The sequence below is a fragment of the Rhizoctonia solani genome, chromosome 15, assembly GCF_016906535.1.
Source record: "Rhizoctonia solani chromosome 15, complete sequence".
In the NCBI taxonomy this organism is placed as follows: Eukaryota; Fungi; Basidiomycota; class Agaricomycetes; order Cantharellales; family Ceratobasidiaceae; genus Rhizoctonia; species Rhizoctonia solani.
In genome coordinates, this window is record NC_057384.1 from 489,435 (window position 1) to 513,272 (window position 23,838).

Here is a 23,838-nt window from a genome sequence, read left to right on the forward strand (position 1 = left end):
AGTGCTCTCATCCTAGGGCTACGATTACGACCTAGTGGCTCAGCTGCTCCGTGCAGCACCATCCCACCACTAAATGAGAAACATCCAGCTTCCTTATACCCTTCTCATAGCACCAGCTGGGTACTGCGGTCTAATTACGTATATTTATATACATTAAGTTAAAACCCCTCAGTATACATATGCATGGCTACACCGAAGTCGCCCTGTTTTAGATATCAGAAACTATAAATAAGAACACTGCTTTGGGAATTCTTTCAAGCCGTTGGTTGCAAAATTTCCTTATTAACATCTCGTCCATAATTAATTCACATATGTGCATTGGTTTTTGTGAGGATACCCCCGTACGTCCATCCCCTACACAGCCACCAGGGTGCGATTCGATCAAATAATTCGGTCCAAACGCCAGACAAGGCCGACGATACTTCAACCATTTAAATTTGTTCAGTCCTCGAAAATGGCGGCAGCGAAGTATGCACTAGAAAAGCAGGTAGCGATTGCAGCTGTGTCCCGTGCATGTGGTCTTACTACATCAGTATTCCAAAAACTGGTTACTGCCGAGACGCTTATCAAAGGCGACAAGTCGCCCGTGACTGGTAAGAGACTTTCTCACACGGCCCGTTAAACAAACGTACAAAATTGCGTTTTAGTTGGTGACATTGGAGCCCAGGCGGTCGTTAATACAATACTTTCGAAGGCATTTCCCGATGACCCAATTGTAGGCGAAGAGGACGCGGGCGATCTGCGGGATAATACAGACAAGGCTCGGTCATTAAGGGAAAGGGTAATACAGTTGGCAAACGGCACTCTTAGCCCGCCTCCAACTCTAGAAGAGCTGAAAACAGGTCAAAATGTTGGCGACTGGGGACTAGGTGCTCCCCGAACCGAAGCTGAACTACTAGATGCAATTGATAGGGGGACACATGCAGGAGGCGAGAAAGGCCGTAAGCCTCGTTTTTCGGTTGTTATTTCTTGTTCAGTCTCATAATTCTCTAATATAGGGATGTGGACGCTTGATCCAATCGACGGTACCAAAGGCTTCCTGAGAGGAGGGCAATACGCAGTTTGTCTCGCATTTATTGTGGACAGCGTTGTTCAACTGGGCGTCATGGGATGTCCGAATCTACCTGCCACCCATGGAGATGGTCAAGGAGAGAAGGGATGCCTGTTTGTTGCAGTTAGAGGCCAAGGCGCCGAGCAGGTGAGCTCGATGGATATCGGCTTTAGCTAGCTAATCTCGTATCGTTCAGCGACCTCTATCAACGCCATTTTCCAAATCTTACAAGATATCCATCCCTATCTTGGACCAAACTTCGTCTCCTCACCTTCTAGAATCGGTTGAAGCTGCGCATAGTTCGCATAGTTTTTCCGCTAGAGTCTCGTCTGCGCTCGGTATCACGGCCCCACCAGTCCGTATGGATAGTCAAGCGAAGTACTGCGAATTGGCACGTTCCGGAGGGATATATTTGAGAATGCCAGTTGGAACTGGATACGTTGAGAAAATATGGGTAAGTAGCCTGGTCTATATTGCGAATATACGCTATTAACATAAGTTTTAAAGGATCATGCGCCTGGCTCCCTGCTAATCGAAGAAGCTGGGGGAACAATCACTGATTCTCTCGGGCAGCCACTCCATTTTGGATCAGGTCGCACTCTAGGCGAAAACAATGGGATTGTAGCCGCTGGCAAAGAACTGCACCCAAAAGTCATTGAAGCCATTCGAAAACTCCGAGAAGAACGAAAATAGCTCTTGTACAACGAGTTTGAAGGTTAGATAACACAGTTGAATTAATTAAGCATTGAGCACTATTTGGCTAGCCATATTGCTCCTGCCTGAACCGCCAGTGGTAGCATAAGCTTCAGTGTTTTATCATGGATCATTGATCTTGGTATTTAAGCGCCGGGAGGTCATATCGCCTCAGGCACAAACGAACCTCTCAACTCAGGTCGGATAGCTCTATATTTCTGCCAAGTGAAAGGTATAAATCAAGACCTAAGCTTCCCCGTAACCATAAATTTCTGTACGTGCACTGTGGACCGAACTCATCACCAAGCTTAACGTTACTCGAATACTGGCGGCTCGGTTCCGAGAAGCCCACTATGGATGTATGCTCTGTGAAGGTAAGCCGCCCAATTAAAAACGTACCATCTTGATCATCAAAATCTCACTAACAGAAGCATAGATTTCTGCCACATCCTCAAGACATTGTCGGTGCTCCTCACACAAGAGAATGGATAGATTATAGCTCAAGTCAGATATTTAGTCCTACCAACGCCTATAAATGACGGGCACTTTCTCATTGTCACCAGCATTCGCTACCTATTCATCCGTCTGAATATTCATATTCGCTTCGCTTCTACTCTGGCCATCGCTCTCGTCGCTGCATTCAGTGTTCAAGCCGAGAGGCACATAGTCCATTTTGACAATCGCTGCGGGCGCGGTACCATAAGTACCACATTCAGGCTTCTCCAGCCCCCTATTTATGAATTTTTTGCTAGCCTACTTTGATTCAAGGCGGTTGTGTTCTCTCGACCGGCGCTGACTATGTGAGCAATGGTCCGCTCGTAGCTGCCATTGCTTATCTCCAAACTGGCCAATGAGGATTCAATGGAGAAAATTCTTCCATGATCGAGACCACTCTTAGAAACCCGACCTGCGCTTGGTGTGGCTCCAGCATGGATGTTACTCTCATCCCTCCTCATAAGTTCCATGTTACCACTGGGTTCGGATATTACGGAGGGTGCGATGGGTCGGAAATAATTGTCAGTAATATCACTGTATTCATTTATAACTAACCCCATATGGGTGATTTAGGCAAGTCGGCTTCTTGCTGCCCCAATGGTGCCTTCTGCAAGACCGACGACTACCAGTCTCAACGCCAGTGCCAGGCTAATGATGTGAGTGATCGTAAGGCAAAGCAAGAAAATAGACATTAAACTTGGTGATAGGTTAACCTCGATATCACTTTCTGTGCATGATGGTTGAATGTCGAATCTATGTACTTTCCATGATCTTCCTGGTACAAGTCATTGCTTAACCTATGCTTCGGTCGCTGTGGGTGATGTGCGGGTTCTGTACGCGGTACAAGAGGGGAAGCCCGTGACCGCCCGCAGGCGGCCTAGGGGGCGTTGGCCGGGTCACCCAAGACTGCGACCGTCCGGATCGAAGGCTTGGGGTGGCAGAGAACCGCACATGGACGAGTATGTTACAAATAGATGTGTGATAATATGAGTAATAAACAAACAAACAAAAACATGAAGAAAAACCGTGAAACACGCGGCAGAACATAAAGGGATGGTGGGCAGGTGCTGAAAAACGCGAGTACAGTCTGAGTCCTCGCGCGCGATACACCATTCCAAGATCGCAGTATGGAATGGTGCCGACCGACTCACGTGATCGCGACCTCCGCCCTCGGTCAAGTATCGCATGTAATGCCTCCGCGCGCTGCGGCTCACATGTCCACAAGTAGAAGTACTAGTAGAATAATTATTGTCCCGCTAGTACCAGGGTCTAGAACTTATGAGAGGATATTGCCAGAATCTACTATTGTACGACGATCAAGGTGACTATGTCTTTGTGCTAACAATAAGGAAGCATACAGTGGCACATACGAATATAACACTTTAGGTGTGTGTTATGTCTATAGTCACGTGGGCAATCCAGTGGATTTTGTCCCAGGTATAACACATCGGCTCTTGCCCTGAAGACCGTGATCAGCTTCATGTTGGCAAACACCTCTTAGAGTAGGTTGAAACATGTTGCTTTGAATGGCTCACAGCCTAATGACGTACAATCCCATTTATAGCGACACAAGTTTCCGGAAGGAAATTTAAATTCGCTTTATATGAGAGCATGCCCATGAGTCTGGCACCGACGGAAGCCACATTACCGACCTGTGAGTGCAATCGAAGTCACTAATTACTTCCATAATGGGTGATCGGTCTAGACGCTAACCTGCAACTACCTGGTATAAAGAATTGTGAGATGAAAATGCCTTTGTCCACCCACGCACCCGCCACCCTACGAATTGTGTTTCCTTCATATCCAACAGAAATATTTTCTGGTCGATGCCAGAAACACAGAAACGATGATAACGTTCGCGATATCTATATCAATAAAAACATGGGCAGAGCTCGAACAATGCTCAATTTGTCAGTAGAACCAGCACAAAGAGAAGGCACTGAAAAGTAAAAGGATCGACTGGGGAAACAAGGCTTGATCGAAGAAATAGAATCAGATGGCTTTTCAACATCCATTACAGCCCACACGAAGGCGATCCTATTCAATCACAAAAGCCCGGTATCCTATGACGCGGAGGCGCTAGGCACTGCGAAAACCCACCATGAAGCGGATCATTGATGGTAGCACCACGCTCCCGAAGCCATCATATTCTATTTGCCTTCCGATAGCGATTCAAGCCAAGATGACTATGAGCCTAAATTCCAGCTTCCGAAGTCACCCCAAAGTCAAATCCGGCCACATCGCCTTCTTTGCGCCGGTGTGTTCTTCACATCCTATTTCGAACATAAACGCGGTCGAGGAGGTGTGGTAATCGTCGGAGTCGAAATCACAAAATTGCCATGCCGCGATCTCTGGCGATATGGCGACTGAAAATAGCAATTCGACTCGCACCTATACGGAAGTAAGGAATTTGACCGAGTGATAGACATTAGTCGTCCGGTCGTCCACGCCACCCCATCAATAGCTCGAGCAAGAAAACATGTTCTGATGAACAGCAGGCGAGGCATGACTATATGCGCCACTTGCTTAAATATAAACAAATACACACCGTTATATAGTAGGTTAACAAACAGTATGCTATATGGCTACAAGGGCACATTTATCGAAAAATTACTTTATTAGTACATTCCATAAATGGAATACACTTTGATACTCAGCCCGCCCCTTCGATTCTAATACCCCGACTATCAATCCCATCAGTCCCCGTCCCAAATGTATCCCACAAACAAATTCGGCAACCATCTGAGCTCTCCGGCTTCCCCAAGTCCTAGATCCCGTACGACAGCACCATCCTCTTCCGCACATTCTATCATTTCCTGGACCATCACTAAGCTTACACCGGCACTTTCATTCCGAATTTCTCCCCCTGTACTTTGAATCCCCGCACCCCTAGACTGAGATCCCGGGGCGCCTTCATTTTCAGCTACCGCAATCTGGAAAGTAGTTTTGCCGACCGGAAAACATTCCTTGAGAAGTAAATCCATACGTCTGGCAAACGCTTCTCGCGTATAGTCGGGTGTATGCAGTACGCGCAGGCCTGATCGAAGAGTACGCATATGAATTGGTGGCGTGGTGTAGGTGGGGAGGAGGGGCACCACTGATAGCAATGTGGAAGGAGGGAGAAGAACTGACAAACCTAGAGCGTTAGTACATACAACCAAGGAAAGAGCTATTACTCGCCCACGCCTCTCGCCCGATTCCATGCACCCCACACTTCGTCCAGACCCACGATCCCCCTTGAGTCTTTCAAAATTCCGGATCCCCTTCTATCGGACTCCCGTGCCTTGCCTCCTTTTCCGCCGTATCCACCTAATAGCAGTCCGCCAAGCTCTTTTGCTAACTCCAAGTGATAAGCCTTCTCATCTGCGACCATATCTTGGGTAACCGCGTCGGTTGGCAAACCAAGTCGTGCAAGCGAGCTGCGGATAAAAGTAGTTTCGGAATCGGACGGAGCCGAATCACTACCGGACAACAGGCCTGACTCGTCTCCCCTTCGACGGTCTGCTTCTTCTTGTTGGGTAAGCTTTTGGTTCAAGAGTTTGGCATAATCAGCCTAGGTAAAAATGTATAGTATTCAGTCAGCTGGTTAAACTTAGTGCGTAAATCAACTTGCCATCTCTTTAGCCTTGGACATCAAAGCTTCGAGATCTTTCAATGCATCTTCCATATCATCATGCGTAGCCTGAGCATTAATTTCAACGGATTGTAAAATGCCATCTGGCCACCTCGATAACATCAATAGAGTGTCTCGCACTAAGCGAATCAAACACTTACGAATACCCCTAGCCTGCGGTGCAACTTTATTTGTTGGCTACGCGCCTGTAAGTTGAATTAACCTCGCCAACACAACTTGGTACTCACCACCCGAGCCCAAGCTTTGGCCAACAACGTCCGTTTCAAAGCCGCATACCACACTTTATCTCCACCCTTTCTAAAACTGATCTTGATCATATCGCGGGCGTTGGGATCAGGAGTCGTAGGCGTTTTGGAAGGCGTAGTTACGGGTGTCGCAGAAAGTGACCTTGATGGACTAGCTGGTGACGAGCTTGTTCCCATCGTGGGCTTTGGCGATCGTAGAGTCACATTTCCGAGAGGGGTCGAACAAATCTCGCAGTGAGTCATGGAGGGATGGTTAAAAAACGTGCATGCTGGACAAGCAATCTCGCCGTTCGGGGCAACGGGCGAAGTAGGCGCCGATACAGCAGCACTCGAGGGCAGAGAACTCGATGTAGGGATTTCGAGTGCAGGCCGAACGGTCTTGTTACTTCTAACGGACCGGAATTGTTGCGGCATAGGAATGTCATCATTCTTGGGAACACCGCATAACACGCACACAGGAGCAGAAGAGTCGCTCGCACTCGGAGGGTTGTTGTAGCTGCATATTGGACATAGCCATCCTTCCTTTCCGCCCCCCTCCAACTCGAGTTCCTCGTCCTCGCCGTTGATTGAAGTTACAACAACTTCGGGGTTCGAGCTGTCTTTGTCCTCGTGTGAAGACAGATACAATATCACCTTGGCTGACGACTTGAGGAACCCTGCATACACATCCGTCTGTTTTATCCGGGATAGATTACATGAGGTAGAGAATTTGCGGGGGTTGAGGTTGTCGATATAGATCAATCGGTGCGATGTAACATGGATAGTGCCGTTTTGGTGATCAGGGGCTTTCTCCTTGCTGTATACGCATGTACATGTTGATAGATAAAGATGCCGTGTGGAAGTATATGTGAATAAACATGTGCAGGTATGGCGTGCAGTGTGAGAATGGTGCTAAAATAGACTTAATTAGTGGGAAACATACCCATCGTAGAGCCCAACTGCACCCTGACTAGCCACCAACCCTTCGTCCTCGTAAAGCAGTGCTGAGATAGGGATCGTACCATCCACACGACGAAAATGGCGGTTCATGGACCAATGTAAGCCTGGGGAGAATTACAAATGTAACAACTCTTGTCGAGTTCTCCCCCAACCTTGGTATGTCTTGGTACGCCTTCAGTGGAAGTCAGAGGATGACGGACGGGAGATTACCAAGGTCATTGCATGACGTAATGAGAAGACCAAATAGGCGATACTCGGTCAAACGCCCCAGCCGTTCACGGATCATAAGGTTTACAGTCAACTATTTCTAGATATTTCGGTAATTCTACACAATGAAATACAAAAACGGGAATATTCGGGTAGGCTGTCACTTCATTCCAGCCAAGTAGAACCGCCAAGGACTTCTCTCTTAGTAGGCTGGCGGGTTGGCAGTGACCTTGAGGTCCTTGATAGTGCCAGTCTCAATCATGTAAACCCAGCCGTGGACATAGACTAAGGGCCGAGTGAGAAAACACGTTACTAGCACGCATTACGGACGACGCACCTTGCTTGCCAGATGCCCAGGCACGCTGGACTACATCGGTATCCACAACATTGTCAACTTGTTTGCGCACGTTGGCCTCGACAAGGGTCGAAAGTTCGGTCGAGGTATCATGCGAGTCCGTCTTTCCGGATGCAAGGGATGCTGCAAGCTGCGTAAGAGGGTTCAACCAGCGCGCCAGAGGCGTTGTTGCAGGGGAGGCTGCCCCGCTGATGTTCTGCGCAGCGGCGTGGCAAGCAGCTGCTCCACCACATTGCGTGTGACCCTAGAGAGAAGTTAGTACTGATGAACGGGCTGAAACCAAGCGCATCCAAGCTTACAGCAATAACAACTGCGAGAATAGTTGAAATTAGTGAGATGGTGACAATGATGCGATAAGGCGTACTCACTGTGTTCGACGCCCAAGTTCTCTACTGCATAGGTGAGAACAGCAAGGGCCGAATCATCTTCGGGGTGGAATTGGCTGTTTCAGTGTTAAAAATGAGCTGAAAGTGCGTGGAGAGAGGAAACTTACTTGGCAATGTTGCGGTGTACAAATATCTCGCCAGGCTTGCAGCCCAAGACAGTGCTCTCCGGAACTCGGGAGTCAGCACAGCCAATCCAGAGGACCTTGGGGCTCTGGCCCTTTGCAGCATCTGCAAAAAATGTGGGATATTGTTCACGGACTTCTGCAGCCCATTTGGCGTTGCCAGCAATGAGAGGAGCAAGGGCGACGTCAGACATTTGCTCTGGAGGATTGTAAAACGGAAGGCCGAAGGGATGTGGGGAAGTATGGGGGAATGATACGCCAGTAGATGTAGTTTGGATCGATGACCGAGGGTTCAAGGTAGAGTCGCGGAAAGCAGGTGGGTGCCGGGGTGCAGCGGCGGGTGAGAAAAGGCCCTGGTTTTTATATCGGGATTCTTCGGAAGACCTGTTCTGTTTTTGCTCCGAACTCGCGCTTGGACGTGGGAGTATAAATGGAAAGTTGTGAGGCTGTCGGCACTGGGTATTGCGAGGTATAACGGCGCTCGGGTTGGTCCTGTGTGGTGGGGATTAAGCTCCGTATGCTCACTACAAATACGAAGGGGTCCGTTACCGTTGGTGCCTCAGAGAAGCACGTGTTACACTTTGCGAGGCAATGGCGCTTGGGAGCATGCTGAAAATTGTCTGAATAAATTAGAGAGGGTTTTGCTCGGCGGAAAACACTTGGGGGAGGGCGGAGGGGATGACTTGGCGGGCTGCGTCCTTTGAGGCAAACTTTTCCAATCCCCAACGTTGGCAAACACGATCCCGCCGGCGCGCTTGTGCTGGACTCAACGGCTCTTGCGTCACGAGGGAAGCCTGGTACTATCCAGGTAATTATGATAACACCTCGCATATGGTCAATTCCGGAGCTTTCAAAACACTTCTTGTCCCAATTCTAGATAATGTAATAAAGTATCCATCGAATAGACCCAATAATTAACCAGTCATTATATACTTGGAAATACGTCTGAAATCAAATAGCTCCGATTCGGCAACCTCAACCCCAGAGCCCACTACTGATAAATATAGCACAAATCCCCACCAACAGTGCTCAGCATATTTTGGATAGTCTTGGATGGGAACATGCCATCCGTTGGGATGACAGTCGTGGTGCTCAACCAGGGAGGATACCCATTCGGGTACGCAGGGTCCGTGTATGTACTCACAGAGCCCCCCTTGAAGGCCTTGGCGTTGGCCGGGTTCTTGAGCTGCCACATGTACCAGATACGGTCAATATTGGCATGATGAAGGAAAAAGATCGGCTACCAAACAAGAATGACCAAAATGATCAGTCTCGCTCTGACGTACAAAATTCGATTTCACATACGTCATTTGAAGTCCACGTCGAGCCCCCAGTGCACGAAGGCCCAGCAGCTGTTGGACACGTTCCGGCCATGTCACCACCTAAAATCATGTGGATGTTGGGATGAAATGCCTGGGCCTTTTCAGTCGCGTTTTGGAAACCGACAAAGTCTCCAACGTATCCGTTGATTGCTGCATCAATGTAGGCTTTCGTAATAGTCGCATTGGCGGCTTCGTTGGGGCGCTGCAGCCAGTACCAGTCGAGGTACGGGAAGGGTGTGAATTGGCGACGAATACGGTGCTTGCTGTAAGAGGTTAGGTTGCGCAGTGGGCGTAATCAGGAAAGGGGCTGGACTCTTTTGCGCATGTCTACGTACACCGGGTATGCTACGGTCATGTTTGAGAAACCCCCTGTGGTGATTTGGTAGTCATTCAGTGGGTCTCCAAATCCACCAAGGCCCGTAACGGAATTAGTACTGAATATTCCAGAGGTATTTAGGGATAGAGAGTCTTGGCTCCAGTCTTTGACAAACAGGGTTATTTGTCTATAAATGCGTCAATATTTTTGGATACTCACCCCAATAAGGCATGACCCCTCTGTAACCGCATTGTGCCTTGAGTTGTTGGATATGCGCATTAACAAACCACCTGAGACGAGTTGTAAGCGCATATACCATGGATGCGTTAATGTTCACCTACCGATGCCAAGGTAAGAATAGCCCAGTGTAATGAATCTGGTCGGTCAGATCCATGTGAACATATGTCATATCATCATAATAAGACGAGTTTGTTGTCACACTCGGGATGTTTGAGCGAGGGTATGTTGGTTTTAAAGCAGAAGTATGAGGCTTCCGAGCCAAGCACTATAGCTACAGGTTAGTTGACCTCGAATGTTGAGGAATGCTATGAAACATACGTTGACGGCGGTGATGTATGCTGCTTTCTCGACGGATGAGAAGGTACGCCACTCTCGCCGAATCTAGGAACGCAAGAGGTCGAATTAAGGGACCTACAAATCACTCATTGCACCGTCGCTTACCTCCGGATTACGACAACCGCCAGCTGCGGAAACCTCAGTTGCTTCGGCACTCGCTTCCTCTGCCAGAGAGGGAATGGCCCTACTAGCTGCGGCTAGTAAGAGAAAGAGCGATGATGTACGCATTGATTGTGTGGTGAGATCGTAGATGAAATAAAAAGAGTGTGGATATTACAACGAGTGGTTGAAACGCGATTTCAAGCGAACGAACACAAGTACTGAGTTTTATATAGCACACCGGCAAAACTAAAGAGATAGGGGTTGAGGGGAAGATCACACGCTAGAAGCATTGGGAGATCATTTACGCGCAGTTGTTACTGGATCGCAAGGTACATTCTTATCCATAAATTTATTGATATTTTATTACTCCGGAGCTAGAGACTTGTTCCAGTATCAGATCATGTCAGGTTCGGCCTGAGCGGGCACTAGTGATGTAGAGTATGTGCCAGCCAGGGACAAGGCTAGTGCTAGTGTAGAGCGTACGTGTAGCAGTGCGTTGCAACCATCGGTGTAGAAACAGGCCCATTGCTTAATCGGTAACAAATAAGTTTGTTGCAATTCCGGAACCAAAAGTGGGTTGCTAAGAAGATAAACAGTACTGAGTGTACATGTGTCTCAGATGGCAATTGTTCCTAACAACCGTCAAGGTGCCCAAATGTTCATGATCACGAAAGGTTGCGTGCGTTCAGAATTGACGTAACGTTAAATCCCATCAGGTCGAGTTGGTCAGACGGGAAGTCTAAATTGTTCATCATTAAGCTTGCAATGGGTGAATGGCTTCGGTATGGGTGGAAGGAATTCACATTTAGGTTGGCTTACCTGATCGATGGACATCATGTAGTCCCGATATATCAGTGCAAGATCGGGCAAAACTCCCAGGTGCTTGGAATAAATCCGTAATACTGGGCCTAACTCTCCAGAAACTACCACACACGACCCATGACTCAACGCACTAGATTTCAAGGAATATAATACTACTGCTTTAATACATATTAATGAGAGCGTCTGCACAGCAGCCAAAAGCCAGTGAATAAATTAGCGTCGAGTCGAATAGTTATATAATCCACAACGATAAATCCAAACCTGCTCCTTCTCGCCATGATATTAGGCACGTCGCTCTGCCCATGTGCATCGGTAGCTGACCTGCGCGCGGTTTCTACGTAGTTGGTGCTTGTAGGTATCCAAAAGCCCGTCTATTTCGATAGCTGCTGAGCCCTGTGACAACAAAAATGGCCGCAGAGAATCGCCCAAGCTGATCATGCAATCCATCGACAAGGCTGAAATCTCGCGCACTACGGCAATGGGGTTATCGGCATCGATACCCACTGGAATTTTGTGTACATCTGAGCCAATGTTGGTGAAGAGCGGTCCATCGGAATCGCTGATCGTCCGCAACATTCCCTCTAATTCAACGCCAATGTTGGGATTATAACCCCGTTCACGCATGATCCCTTGAACTTGGCTATAGAACTGATTGGTCGCATACACATCTGGAGGTTGCCCATTAGGAAATTCGAGATATATGTCGAGCTCCCCACTGATTAATCTAAGGGTTAGAATGACGTTAAGGCGTGTGCATGGTCACGCACCTCATAAACAATCCTCCAGGTTTCAAGCGCTTGGCGACATCTCGGAGGAGTTTCCTAAGTGGGAGTGAGTTGAACATACCCGTGGTTTATTTGAGACACGTACGCCCAGTCCTTTATCTGCAAGTGCAAACGCAAGTTTAAAAAAAGCAGAAAATAACGGGTTAGAGTCTACTCACATGAAAATTCTGAAAACGGGCGTGAATAATGTCTACTGATCCCTCAGCGTTCCTGATCCCGTCGCGCTGGAAGTCGTATACTTCAAACCGAACGTGCTGTGATCAAATTAGCCAGGGTGTTGCAAGATGAAATGGCTGCCTACGTTGTTTGCGGCTTCGGTTGGTGACGAAGGGACTAGGGCATGGTGAGATTGGAACCCTCGTGCACGAGAATAAATACCTACAAATCTCAACTCCGTGTAAATGTATACTGTGGGAGAGCGTCTCCGCTACATCTTCGATCCTGCAAAAAAAATAAGACGTCCGTTGTACTCAAAGTGCAAGAGTAATCACCATTTTCCATCGTCCTAGAGTAGCTTTTAGCCCGAACGCCAAGGAGGACGCTACAAGAGATAAATTACTCACGCTTCCCAGGTCAACAACCACCTTCCCCTCAGGCGGGTCAAGATGTGCTTGAAATGGCCCGAAATAGTGAGATTCGAGGCAAAGATGTACCAAATTGTGCAGCATTGTACGACGCTAGAGGCAGATATGCATCGTAAATCAGGGCCAAGGGGGCGATCGTCGAGGTCACGTACTGTCATTTCTTGGTGATCGATAGGTAGAACACTTGGGAGTTGTGGTACATCGGAAGCGTTTTGTAGGGCGGGTTCAAGTAGATAGCGAGGAAAACGTCGTCCATGGTAATGAAAGTAATAATTCGAATATTCATCCCGTCTGATAGGAACGAGCTCTGGCGACGGTGGAAAGAGCCCAGGGTTGGCAGGGTCATTGGGATCGGCCATATGATCGGGGATAGATATGTTTTGACAGATAAAGATCTATGTAAAAATTTAGAGTCTAAATGAGAGGCGAAGGTGAGGCGGTAGCTCCGTTATCTCATTTTTCTGGAGAGGGTACGGGTAAGGAGACTCATATTTTATAAGTGGAGGAAGATATGATGGTCGTTCAAGCTTGACCAGAGCGTGTTCTCGCCATCAGCTAACGATCACGGACAGGCAGAGGGCCCGAAAAGCGCATGTGTCCGTTTTCCTGGATCGGGTAGATTGGTATTGGCTGTCAGATGTAATCTGTCAACAAAAATCGAGTCCAACGGCGCACAGATGATGGAAGTGGAAGAGCTCGTGATACGTCCTATCGATCTCTGTTGGAAGAATTTGCGCGCCAGACGGCAGGTCCAAGTGCACGCGAGCAAGGCTTTAAGCTCTCAGGATCTAGCGGTGGATTCAATGAGATTTCCTCGGACGCTAAGCGCATGACTCCCAAAGCAAGGGTGCGTTTGTTGCCGCTAGGGATTTGATGTCCACTCCAAAAAGCATTTCTCTGCTCTCAATTTCAGCCATTGCTTGTTCTCCAATTATACTGGGATACAATCGCTTTGTTGCCTAGTTGTGTTTGTAATCGGAGACTGAATACCCGAACTTACCTGCCTTTCCTGCTCTGTTTTCCTTCGTACTCATCCTTCACTCCGAAATTCGACCCCCGCCATATACCGAAGACCGAAGAGACGCTGCGATATTCGCACTCAGCAGCAAGGGAATAGATATCAAGACGTTAGAATCAACCAACATATAGGCACAGTAGTCTAGGCATCTGGAGCTAGGGGGACAGGGGTTCGATTGTTGCAGAAGCATTTGGCTGCCGATTCGACGGAAGCGCGTTCGCAAGCGAGATGATCTCTGGTACGCGGAGAAAAAATATGCTTCAGAGTGTATCGACTGACGAAATAGCACCACATAGAGAGCGTTTTTATCAAACAAACAGAGGGGGACGAGGACAGAGCTTCGACTAGGCGTGGGTAAACAAACGTGCTGGACCTCTCCAGTTTTGGCCAGGGCGGGAGGCTGGCGCTCTGGTTACGATAATCTCTGCCTGTGCAGGTGATCTCGGGATTTATTGACTGTGGCGGAAAACCTGAAGTTCTTGGACCTCAAGGTGAGCTGGACTTATGGTGGAAAGTTGGATTCACAGAGACAAATCCGTATATTGTTCCCCTCCTAGTTTCATACTCCGACCCGGATCCGCTTAGGGATCACGATCCATCACGATTATACGACGTGGCGCGTCTACCTCAACACTTAGGAACAAACCACGCGTTTTCTCACTGGTATAATGACTCTTTCTTCCTTGTTTGATTCCTTGGACCGCCTCGATGAAACCGACGACGACGAAGAGGATTTTTCTGGCCTCTATCCCCCTGGATCGGCGAGTGACACTCCACATTCGAGGTGAATTCGAAACGCCAATCAATTACTTGTATTATTCATTAATATCAATCTTTACAGTTCTCATCTGCGAAAAAGAACACACATGTACATCGATGTAGAGGAAAATGCAGAGGCCAAGCGTGCAAAAATATTAGTACCTACGCACGCTTCTTCCACGCTCCAGCCACGACATGGTGGGACAGGGGCACCGCTCGGTGAAACCGAAAGTATAGTCCCAATCCAAAATTGCGCTAACAGAGAGACCTACCCGACTGCTCAAATTTCCTCCTCAACCTCAGTCAAAGTACTGGCTGAATCTGATCGTATTGAGGAGCATTTCGGCATTCAAACTGTGGAGTCTCCCCCAACTTCATCGCCTTCCAACTCTAGCTCCAACGGTGAACTAGCCTTTGAACCGGTACCTTCTGAAAACGATCAAAAATCGTAAGTGGGCTAACAGCGGAAATGCATGTATCACTGACGCCAGTTACTCCTTGGACACGACGCCAACCCCGGCCCATCAAACGAAAAATAGAGCCGCGCTTCATGAAAAGACAAAGCCAATACCATCAAATAGAATGCCTCGGTCCAGGGCAGAGAGCGGCCAAGGTAATACTATTATTCGCGTACCACGACTGACCTTTTCAATGGTTAATATTCACTTCGTGCCCGCCAAAGCCTCAGTTGCAGAATCTGCTCCAATTGCGACGTGTTCCAACGCGGATCTATCACAACCCAATATTCCGAAACTAGTTTCGCAGGCGGCATACAAGCCACAGACCAATCTCGCGCGACCGAGGACCAAAAAGGAGTCAAGGCCGATTAAACCGTCGAATTCATTTCGTGATCCCGACTTGGTGGCGTCGCGTCAAGATAACCACGTGGCTCAAGGCGCTAGCGGGTTATTTGGGGCGCAGATCACGCTTGTGTCCCGGAAATCGCGCCACCCAGCTCAATCGGCACGAGCTCGCGGTCCCAAAGACGTAAAGGACCAATGTACTACGATCTCGGAATTTGCTACATATCTGCAAACCCGATCCAGAGATGCAGAGGATACTAACAAGAAGCAAAAACCCATCTTTTGCGACTTGATTGTGTATTATGCAGCCGAAATTCCCGGCAAAAAGATATCATATAGTACGAAAAGACGAATGGAAATTGTATGTTACCCGTGGCGTGGTAATTTGTCCACTGACCCTCGCGGTCTTCAAGCTTTCAGGACTTTTGGCCAAGGTAGTCGGTAACTTTGATTCCTCCGTCACACACATCGTCTCGGACTTGCCCGAGAAACCTCTTCTCGAAGTCATCGGCCTGAGTTCTGTGGACTCGATACCTCCGTCAGTTTGGGTTGTCGGTTGGACTTGGGTCACAAAGTCTATGAATGTACTGTTCAGTTGTCTCTTCCGGTCGTGATTCTTACACTAAACTAATTGATTCCAGTCTTCACGTCGCCTCGAGGAAACGTCATATGAAAGATTTCACAAGAGGCTAGTTCTAGATAATCGGCTATCTCATGGACCCAGAGATAATCGTAGGAGCATGTCTGCTGGGATAGATGATGTTACTGAAACGGGGTGAGTCTAGATGCTCTACATATCCGTCTAATCTACCAACATGCAGAATGTGCCTGGCTTACAGTAGCGAAGCGTCATTTCGTGAGGGGTTTGAGTCTCAAGGCGGTGAACATTCGGCGCCTGCGTCTAGCGGACTTTCGATTCGCGTGAGCTCCGCAATTTATGTTGAGGCCCCTCCAGATCCTTTGGGAAGTATAGTTGCGCTTGCTCGTGAGATGGTAAGGCTCCGCAACCATATCTATTCTCAACGAACGTTATCTTTATCCGATTTTCAGACTCATGGAGATTTCAGTTCGGAACGGAGTAGCTCTCCCGAAATTCCAGAGCCAGAGCGGCTTCCTCGACAAAAGAATGGCACCAATAGCACTCGTTCCAACCCATGTCCTCGTCCTCATGGGAATGGATTCGCGTGTATGACCGGAATATTACCCCTGCTGCGCCATGCGTAAACCAGATGCTGGTGGATGAGGTACGCTCCGTTGAACTTACGAGACGGCGCTGCCATTTAGCTTTGGCCTACGGGAACTTCCAGCTTTCACGGCTCAGAGATATCTACGAGGCAAAGAAGCATGAGGATCCATCAAACCAATTCAGAGTCTTGAACTATACCAAAGGTGCGTTCTTTTGGACGTCCTGGGGCTGACGTAGAGCTCTGAACATTCCTTTTGGCTGTGATTGCGTGCGTGCGTCCCCACAGCAATTAGGAGCATAACAAACATCCTAAGAGAATAACCTCGGTCGATCAAGTCTCGCATCTTACTGGCGTGGGTGCAGGGATCGCGGAAAAGGTGCGAGCTGTTGCCGGGGAAATCATTGGATGATTAGCAACTCTATCTAATTGCTTCTACCCCTATCGTCCATGTCACCGACTTGCCTTGTGTCTTTGAAGATCATGAGTTCATTGCCACAGGGCGAGTAGCCAAAATTGCTGCCCAAACAACGAAGATCTAGCCGTTACTCGAATATTCCAAGGCATCTATGGTGTTGGGCCCCAAATAGCTCATAGCTGGTATGTGCGTGGGTTGAGAACGTTGGCTGATATTCGCAACCGAGTGGATGGTATCGTTCTCTCGCCAGCACAGGAGCTTGGCCTTCAGTATTATGCTGATTGCAGCGACGCATGCCCCGAAGCGAGGCTGCCGAGATCTTTCAACGCATCAAGGCCGTAGGTACGTATTTCTCCGCGCCGTTCATGAGTAGCCTTTACTTAGCCACGACCTTGTCTAGCCCTCAACTCGACCCCATGCTCGACATCGAGATTATGGGTAGCTTTCGGCGGTAAGATTATCGCGGCTAACTAATCAGAGCTGATATTGGAGAGGGTACAGGGGAAACAGACTTGCGGTGACGTTGACATCTTGATGACCCGACCCACTAACGACGGGAAATCCCATCGAGGCATGTAGCAACATTCCGGTCATTTCCCTCTGACGTGACCGCCGCAATTAGGCTGTTGAACAAACTACTCCCCGTGCTTCACAGTCAACAGCTCTTGTCCCATGACCTTGCAGTCCCAGACGACGAAAACGACCTAGAGGCCAAGTACATGGGACTATGTCAGTTGCATAGCGATACACTCATGCGGCGAATTGGTATGCTTGGTGTCTACGCCACTATGTTTGCAGGCCCAGAAGTTAACGTGTGTCTTCAGACATCTTGACGATTCCATGCGAACAGTGGGGCTCTGCCCTGCTTTATTTCGTGCGTTCTAGGCGCTGCATCGCCGAGCTGCTCCTAACCTTTCCCTTCCCCTGGCTCCATATGGACATCCGCTTAGACCGGAGACGATTTGGTATAGTTTCATTTCTTACTTGTTCCCGATAAAGCTTAAATGTGTTCCTTAGTTCAATAGGAGCATGCGGCTACTAGCTCGAAAAAGTGGCATGTCACTTAACCAGCGAGGGCTATTTCAGGGCGTCGTTCGTGACCCTAAAACCCAAAGAAAAACAATAACGGTGGGTGGTCGCATTAGTTTTGCAGCCACCTGGTTGACTGGTCCTTCAGGCATATTGATCGCATCTCGTACTGAACGGGAAATCTTCGATCGACTAGGGGTGGTATGTGTTTTTTCTTGTATTTACTTCTCTCATCGATCACCCCTTTGCTCATTTAATTCGTTTATTCGTCTTTCGGTAACAGCCTTGGAGAGAACCACATGAGCGTTCCGTTGGCGCATGAAATAAGCTACCCTCCGGTCTACAGTATTTTGGGAATCTATACATTAGTTCAATCTGCTTCGATGCATGACTGCGTTTGGCCTTGGAAATGAGTTTGAGACATCTTTCTCTACTGCATCTACATGACTCCCCTTTTGGAACATCTAGGCCCTACTGGTTTGTGGTTCCTTAGTCCTGGATTCGCCAGACTGGTGTGTTTACGATCGATCGAATTCGTACCGATTGGTCCAAGTATTTGTCCATCAAAAGCTGGTTATTCGTGGAGTTACTTGTTCTATGCCGCATTTATACCACAAGGATAAGTAAACTGGATTTGTCTATGGCAAGGCACCCTGGTCCTCGTGTTTGGATGCAGCAAACACACGACAGACATATGTCAAATCAACTAAAGTACACAATATCGACATCTACCTTCCCTGGTTGCAAAACGTTTAGTGTAGGTAACACGCTTGTTAGGGATGGGATGAGCCCTCCGGATATTTCTTTTCTGGGAATCTGGCCTTGGATCTAGGAGGTTTCGCCACTCCTAGTACTCGCTCTCTTCGCCGTTTCAGCTGTAATTCATATGACTTGCAAGCCCAGGTCACGAAGGCAATATCGGCCTTGCGATGTGAATGCCTTGAGACCAGCCGCTGATGCAAAAGTGTCAAATCCGAAAACAGAAGGTGGGGTCCGATTCCCGGTTCGGTATTTGTTCAGGTCTGGTAAAGCGTACCAGCAACCCAACACGTGGTGTGGGTGTGGCCAGGAGACTGGTAAGCGACTTCTCTGAATTAGCCGGGATGGCGTATTCTAGACGCGACCGTTGAACAGGTGACGAGGGTGGACTTTGGTCATTGAGGGATGCGGGAGGATATTTTGTTACGAATTCGCGTAGGAGCGCGAGTGCAGTTTCCACATTGTCGCACCTGTTATGTGGTACAAGATATTAATCAATCAAGATGAGTGGAAAATACAAATGATACTCACAGACTATAAGCCCGTATGATTGCCGCCCAAGCTCGTTCGGTGGCTCGTGGCGTTGCTTCCGCAAGAACTGGGTCTACCTGGCCATCATGAAGGCGTTGTATCCATTTTTTCCAGTCTATCCATGTCTTTTCTGCATACGCGAGTGCGATTGACCGGTCCGATTCAGCAGCGCGGGCAAGAAGTTCCAAAATATTGACAAAGTATATGCGTTTGGAGCGACATGTGAACAACACTCCTCAAATTTGGTAATGGCTTGCTGCAGTGATGCATGAGAATAGTATATCCCAAGATATGCGTTCGCAACCCGCGCGCTGATTGGAACGTGAGAGAACAAACGGTCGGGAGATGCAGTGCGTCGAGAGAGAATCCTAGAAAACAGTATGTCGGCCTCCCTGAGAACCTCAGGGGCGGATTGGGGAATAGTGTATACTGGAGCAGGTATCTCTGAGAGAATTGGATTCTGCACATCATCCATATTATCCCGCAACGGCGTGTCTTCCGGTTTCTCGGTTCGCTTTCGGGTCATCCCCCGCTTAAAGGCAGGGCGAAACGCCGAGTACGCTTGAAATGCGCAGACCATGATCTCTTCATCCAAAATAACCTCGGAGCCGTTTTCAAATTGCCTTGATTGTGCCCTCATAGCCTCGGTCAAAATCCAGCGCGCCCTAGCGAGATCACCTGTTCGTTTAACAGAGTGCATCAAGGCGGCCATAGTATTTCTATCAGGACCGATACCACCAACTGTCGCCCAGAAACCGGGATGCCGTCTGGTTGAATAAGTTCCTTGGCAAGACGAAAGGCATCGCCAGCAAATCTGGTCCCGGCACGTGCACAAGCCCGGATCGCGCCATTGTAGCAATCGACCAGAGATCTAGTATCGAGTTGCGGCTGAGTCAATTCCGATCGACCACTTATTAATCCTTGTTTGATTTCTTGAAGGAGCTCAAGTGCACGAAGTGGGTTGACCTGGTGCCCACGCGCGCATGCCGCAATAACTACGCTATACGTTTCCAAGGACGGGTTCGGGTGTGCAGCATATCGCATGTGAGTAAAGAGGTCATGTATTGCTGCGATGGAAGCAGAAGGATTGGTTTGTGAGGCACCAGAAGGTTCGGACAAGAGGTTGGAGTCTCGTGATACGTCAAGATAAGCACGCATAATGGATACATAGGCTTTTTGAGACGGCGGGGTTCCTTGGGCTTCTAGTTTATGTATAAGATCCTGTGTGGTTTTGATAGTGTCCATCATCAGTCGCTCATGCGTATGTGAATGCAGATGCGAATCGATGAGGTACGACAGGCGGTCTGGGCCAATGGGATAGCCCGCTGTGTAATGTTAGACCATGTAATCCGTCAAATGCCCGACCCACCTTTTTGCAGCTTGTCGCTAAGTTCAGAAAAAACAGCGACATCCTGCATAGGATAGGGGTGGTTGAGTAGGCGAAGATCCAAATTTTCGACTTGACCGGCATGGTGTTCCTAAACGCATGTTAGTTGTTGTATAGCACGACTATGCGAATGTACTTTGAGCAAATCCAACGCCTTTAATGCATAGTCCAGGTCACCGACATCAAGCTAACCGGCGTAGATAAGTAGGGCGCATTATACTGGCATAGTATTACACACCGCGCCTATGATGATGTGCTCCCATTCCGTATCCAATACCAATCCCAGTTGGAGGTCAATTCCGGGAGCAAGCTCTGTGGCCACTTGCATGTGGTTGATGATAGTTCGATGTGAGCTATCTCGAAGGCCAAACCGTTCTTGAAGCGTTTGCAACGTTTGTGCAGAGTCTTCCTTGGGCTCGTCCCAAGTGGTTGTGCTGCTGAAGGGAGAGAAGAGAACAAGTCATTGTAGATCGACTTAAGTTGTCGTTCTGAATAATGTAGGCTCTCGTCTTGTGGTACTTGTGTAGGGACAGTCGATCTTCGCTGGAGAGCGGCAAAGCCCGACCAACGAGTCTACTCAAAGGGTTAGTTCAATTCAAGGATGAGTGCGATAACGAACAGAACGTCTTGGGCAAGTAATACATTGGGCCCCTATGAATGTAGAAGTGTGATCAAAACGTATCCGGCAAGAGCTGCACAAGGGGCGAATGGCTCGCGTGATCATGGTGGGCGAAAATAGACAAGTATCAAATTGTGAGTGCCCACTCTATATCACGTGCCGTGCAGACAGATTGATACATTTGCCACGAAATTCAAGTCGAAGTTTTATTGTGTAAGTCAAGCCTACAAATTATGAAGTAGAAGCCAACGATTGGGTTCCGAAGATCTTGAAGAGAAAATTATTTTAAGTATACTCTTTGTTACCTTTATATCGTCTCAAATATGTGCTCTCTCCGAGGACATTCTCTTGTTTTATAGCAGAATATACGGTCGGTGCGACTTGAGATATATATACTGCGGGGTACGCTGCCTTTCAGTCTCCTCTCCTGAGCAAAAAAGGCATTTTGAGCAACAGAAAAACCTTAAAAGGTAACGGCCCGAACCCGGGATTGAACCGGGGACCTCGCCCAAGTAGAGAAACGAGCTCCCTAAGGGCGAATCATACCACTAGACCATCCGGGCTTGGTGTAGTTCCATAATTGCTAAATATATCCTATATAGATGGCAATTCACCAGGTAGTGGGGCTCTCCTCCTTCAGTCGTGGTACAAAATCGTTATTTTCCGCTATATTCGAGCTACATAGCACTACATTCATGCCATTTCTTAGCTTGTACCTAACATACATACTAGGAAAGCTCAAGAAAGTCGTAAATCATGAAAATCAGGTAACTAAATTTGACTTTGACAAGCCTCAGCAAGTTTGTGTTTATTTGCACTCCTTGAACACTACGATTCTTGTTGGAAGCTCAGGTAAATAGGGGGTATCCATCTCCTACGTACAATTAGAATTGTAAATATCTAATCTACTATTTAGGCCTATTGACATAGAGAAATTCTAGCATAACTGGGAGTGGTAGCCTTGCTTCTGCAAGGTCACTCTTGGGGTCTGAAATGAGATGTTACCACCAGCGACTCAATAAGTCACCTGATTAGTGTGAAAAGTTAATATACAAACCTCAGTGACTGTGTCAGGATTCTGGCTATTTGGAATACATCCTTTGTAGGCAGCCCATTTAGGCCCAGAACAGGCTCAGAATTGCAATATTACCTGCATAATTTCCATCGCTTCTCAAACTTGTACCCCCAAGTAGGTATTCCACTTGATATTACAACTCAAGTGTGCATGAAGATGCTTGTCCGACTTAGAAATCAACCTATACTTTGGTCTGATTTGTATGTATGCTGATGTATGTAACCATTTGCAGTGCATATAAAATGCCGGGTAGTATACCAAGTGGGAACGAAGGTTTGCACTAAACGCAGAAAAGGACACAAGACTATAGATGCATGAGAAAAACATGAAAAAATGAATAAGAAAATAACTCACCTGAGTAAGCTGAAACGGACCATGGTGGACTAGTGCCGTAATGTTCACTAAAAAGTGTATTGATATAGTGCATCCGACACTTGACTTACTGTACTGCAGGTTTGAGCGTTGACTTCGGGCCCTGAGAGAGACCTTACAGAAGCAAGGCAACAAGAGTTAATTAAAGCCAGTGTAAGGGTGGTAGATAATTTATATGCTACTTACTTTTGTGTTGTGAACTCGAACTTTCTTTCATTCTGTCGTTTTAGAATCCCTTAATCAGTTTCAATGTGGACCAAGGTCCTCTTGCATGCGATTGGTTTCAATTTCGCTCCTGGCTCCCGGATTTGAGTATGGCGGATCTCCAGCTCATACCGTTCCACAATCATTTGGTATTCCCTAGCCCAGTGCTCTGGTGAAAAGAGACCGAAAGTTTTAACAATCTCCTAGGTGAGCCAGATCTCGAGCTGAAGATTTTCCTGCCCGGCTTCTTGTGGCTTTCGGTGGGCGTTCTCCTTTGCATGCTCACTGTGAGCGTGCAGGATTCGGACATGTTCCAGCTCCCCGAAGGACTGGATCGCCTTGCACAGGGCGTAAAGCCACTAGCGAAATACCTTTTTACGAGTTCTGTAACTCTCGGCAATACCTAGGAAGAGAGTTAGGGCAACTAAAAGGGGATGAATACTGTGTTTGACTGACCGTTCTTGTCCTGAGTCTTTCCCTTTCCCTTGGTAGGCTTTGTCTTATATTGTATATTAGATGTGTTCGTCTCGAGCTCCAAAACGTAACGTTTTTGCCTTGAGCTCATGGCTTTTCCTTCAAGGTGAATCCTACCTTTCAAGTGTTAGCGCCAGAGACGCAGCGACGAAATATACGTGCGTACCAAATGGAGTAGTATCGTCCTTGCCCTCATAGCCATCTTCGTCCGCGTCTTCCTCGCCACCTGAGAGCTGGTCAACACGAGGTGATTGAACGGCGTAGCAATCTTACTTTGCATGGTTGTGTCGGGCGTGGGAAGTAATCTTCATCGGCAGACTCATCTAAGACCATAATTAGCAACGCGTGTACCATAGAACGCATCAAGTCACCAATATCATGGACTTTGACCCCAGTGGTAATTTTAGCCTTCTTGGTGAGACGAAGAGATGGTTCACTCTTGCGCTTCTCGCTCTGCTTCTGAAGAGTGTTCAACATGGCGAACGTTTTGGATGGATTTGGGGACGCGATGCGCTTTATTTATGATAACGCCCCAGACACAGCAAACATAATGCGACATAAATAACACATGC

At 47.9% G+C, this 23,838-nt stretch overlaps 8 protein-coding genes across 8 annotated transcripts; 4 read left to right on the forward strand and 4 right to left on the reverse strand.

Annotated features, from left to right (window-relative positions):
* Nucleotides 1-454: 454 nt before the first annotated feature.
* Nucleotides 455-1,744, forward strand: RhiXN_11973 (Myo-inositol-1(Or 4)-monophosphatase; the record flags this gene model as incomplete). Its single annotated transcript, XM_043331788.1, has 5 exons — nucleotides 455-593; nucleotides 648-941; nucleotides 999-1,198; nucleotides 1,248-1,505; nucleotides 1,559-1,744. 5 exons carry the CDS (start codon nucleotides 455-457, stop codon nucleotides 1,742-1,744), a joined length of 1,077 nt encoding a protein of 358 aa, XP_043186549.1.
* Nucleotides 1,745-2,673: 929 nt separating this feature from the next.
* RhiXN_11974 (uncharacterized protein) lies at nucleotides 2,674-2,976 on the forward strand (the record flags this gene model as incomplete). Its single annotated transcript, XM_043331789.1, has 3 exons — nucleotides 2,674-2,764; nucleotides 2,813-2,895; nucleotides 2,947-2,976. The coding sequence occupies 3 exons, from the start codon at nucleotides 2,674-2,676 to the stop codon at nucleotides 2,974-2,976; spliced, it is 204 nt and encodes a 67-aa protein (XP_043186550.1).
* A 1,959-nt stretch (nucleotides 2,977-4,935) lies between these two features.
* RhiXN_11975 (vacuolar protein-sorting-associated protein 36) lies at nucleotides 4,936-7,147 on the reverse strand (the record flags this gene model as incomplete). Its single annotated transcript, XM_043331790.1, has 5 exons — nucleotides 4,936-5,276; nucleotides 5,335-5,366; nucleotides 5,416-5,792; nucleotides 6,101-6,914; nucleotides 7,041-7,147. The coding sequence occupies 5 exons, from the start codon at nucleotides 7,145-7,147 to the stop codon at nucleotides 4,936-4,938; spliced, it is 1,671 nt and encodes a 556-aa protein (XP_043186551.1).
* Nucleotides 7,148-7,466: 319 nt separating this feature from the next.
* On the reverse strand, nucleotides 7,467-10,569 carry RhiXN_11976 (carbonic anhydrase; the record flags this gene model as incomplete). Its single annotated transcript, XM_043331791.1, has 12 exons — nucleotides 7,467-7,549; nucleotides 7,602-7,863; nucleotides 7,919-7,929; nucleotides 7,988-8,061; nucleotides 8,113-8,619; nucleotides 9,138-9,367; nucleotides 9,433-9,712; nucleotides 9,785-9,929; nucleotides 9,985-10,055; nucleotides 10,107-10,270; nucleotides 10,324-10,386; nucleotides 10,447-10,569. The coding sequence occupies 12 exons, from the start codon at nucleotides 10,567-10,569 to the stop codon at nucleotides 7,467-7,469; spliced, it is 2,013 nt and encodes a 670-aa protein (XP_043186552.1).
* A 978-nt stretch (nucleotides 10,570-11,547) lies between these two features.
* RhiXN_11977 (methyltransferase domain protein) lies at nucleotides 11,548-12,993 on the reverse strand (the record flags this gene model as incomplete). Its single annotated transcript, XM_043331792.1, has 9 exons — nucleotides 11,548-11,980; nucleotides 12,033-12,086; nucleotides 12,136-12,149; nucleotides 12,209-12,304; nucleotides 12,352-12,383; nucleotides 12,433-12,491; nucleotides 12,542-12,555; nucleotides 12,614-12,727; nucleotides 12,787-12,993. 9 exons carry the CDS (start codon nucleotides 12,991-12,993, stop codon nucleotides 11,548-11,550), a joined length of 1,023 nt encoding a protein of 340 aa, XP_043186553.1.
* Nucleotides 12,994-14,320: 1,327 nt separating this feature from the next.
* RhiXN_11978 (DNA polymerase lambda) lies at nucleotides 14,321-16,562 on the forward strand (the record flags this gene model as incomplete). The annotated part of the gene is made up of 8 exons (XM_043331793.1): nucleotides 14,321-14,436; nucleotides 14,494-14,859; nucleotides 14,903-15,575; nucleotides 15,628-15,798; nucleotides 15,856-15,989; nucleotides 16,036-16,207; nucleotides 16,265-16,434; nucleotides 16,499-16,562. 8 exons carry the CDS (start codon nucleotides 14,321-14,323, stop codon nucleotides 16,560-16,562), a joined length of 1,866 nt encoding a protein of 621 aa, XP_043186554.1.
* Nucleotides 16,563-17,109: 547 nt separating this feature from the next.
* Nucleotides 17,110-17,649, forward strand: RhiXN_11979 (DNA polymerase beta palm; the record flags this gene model as incomplete). The annotated part of the gene is made up of 4 exons (XM_043331794.1): nucleotides 17,110-17,158; nucleotides 17,217-17,267; nucleotides 17,295-17,391; nucleotides 17,439-17,649. 4 exons carry the CDS (start codon nucleotides 17,110-17,112, stop codon nucleotides 17,647-17,649), a joined length of 408 nt encoding a protein of 135 aa, XP_043186555.1.
* Nucleotides 17,650-18,692: 1,043 nt separating this feature from the next.
* On the reverse strand, nucleotides 18,693-23,743 carry RhiXN_11980 (uncharacterized protein; the record flags this gene model as incomplete). Its single annotated transcript, XM_043331795.1, has 17 exons — nucleotides 18,693-18,698; nucleotides 18,754-18,798; nucleotides 18,882-19,074; nucleotides 19,136-19,370; nucleotides 19,472-19,800; nucleotides 19,878-20,460; nucleotides 20,505-20,613; nucleotides 20,659-20,709; nucleotides 20,761-20,956; nucleotides 22,571-22,599; nucleotides 22,660-22,702; nucleotides 22,775-22,806; nucleotides 23,164-23,195; nucleotides 23,249-23,383; nucleotides 23,433-23,499; nucleotides 23,540-23,589; nucleotides 23,638-23,743. 17 exons carry the CDS (start codon nucleotides 23,741-23,743, stop codon nucleotides 18,693-18,695), a joined length of 2,241 nt encoding a protein of 746 aa, XP_043186556.1.
* Between the last annotated feature and the right edge of the window lie 95 nt (nucleotides 23,744-23,838).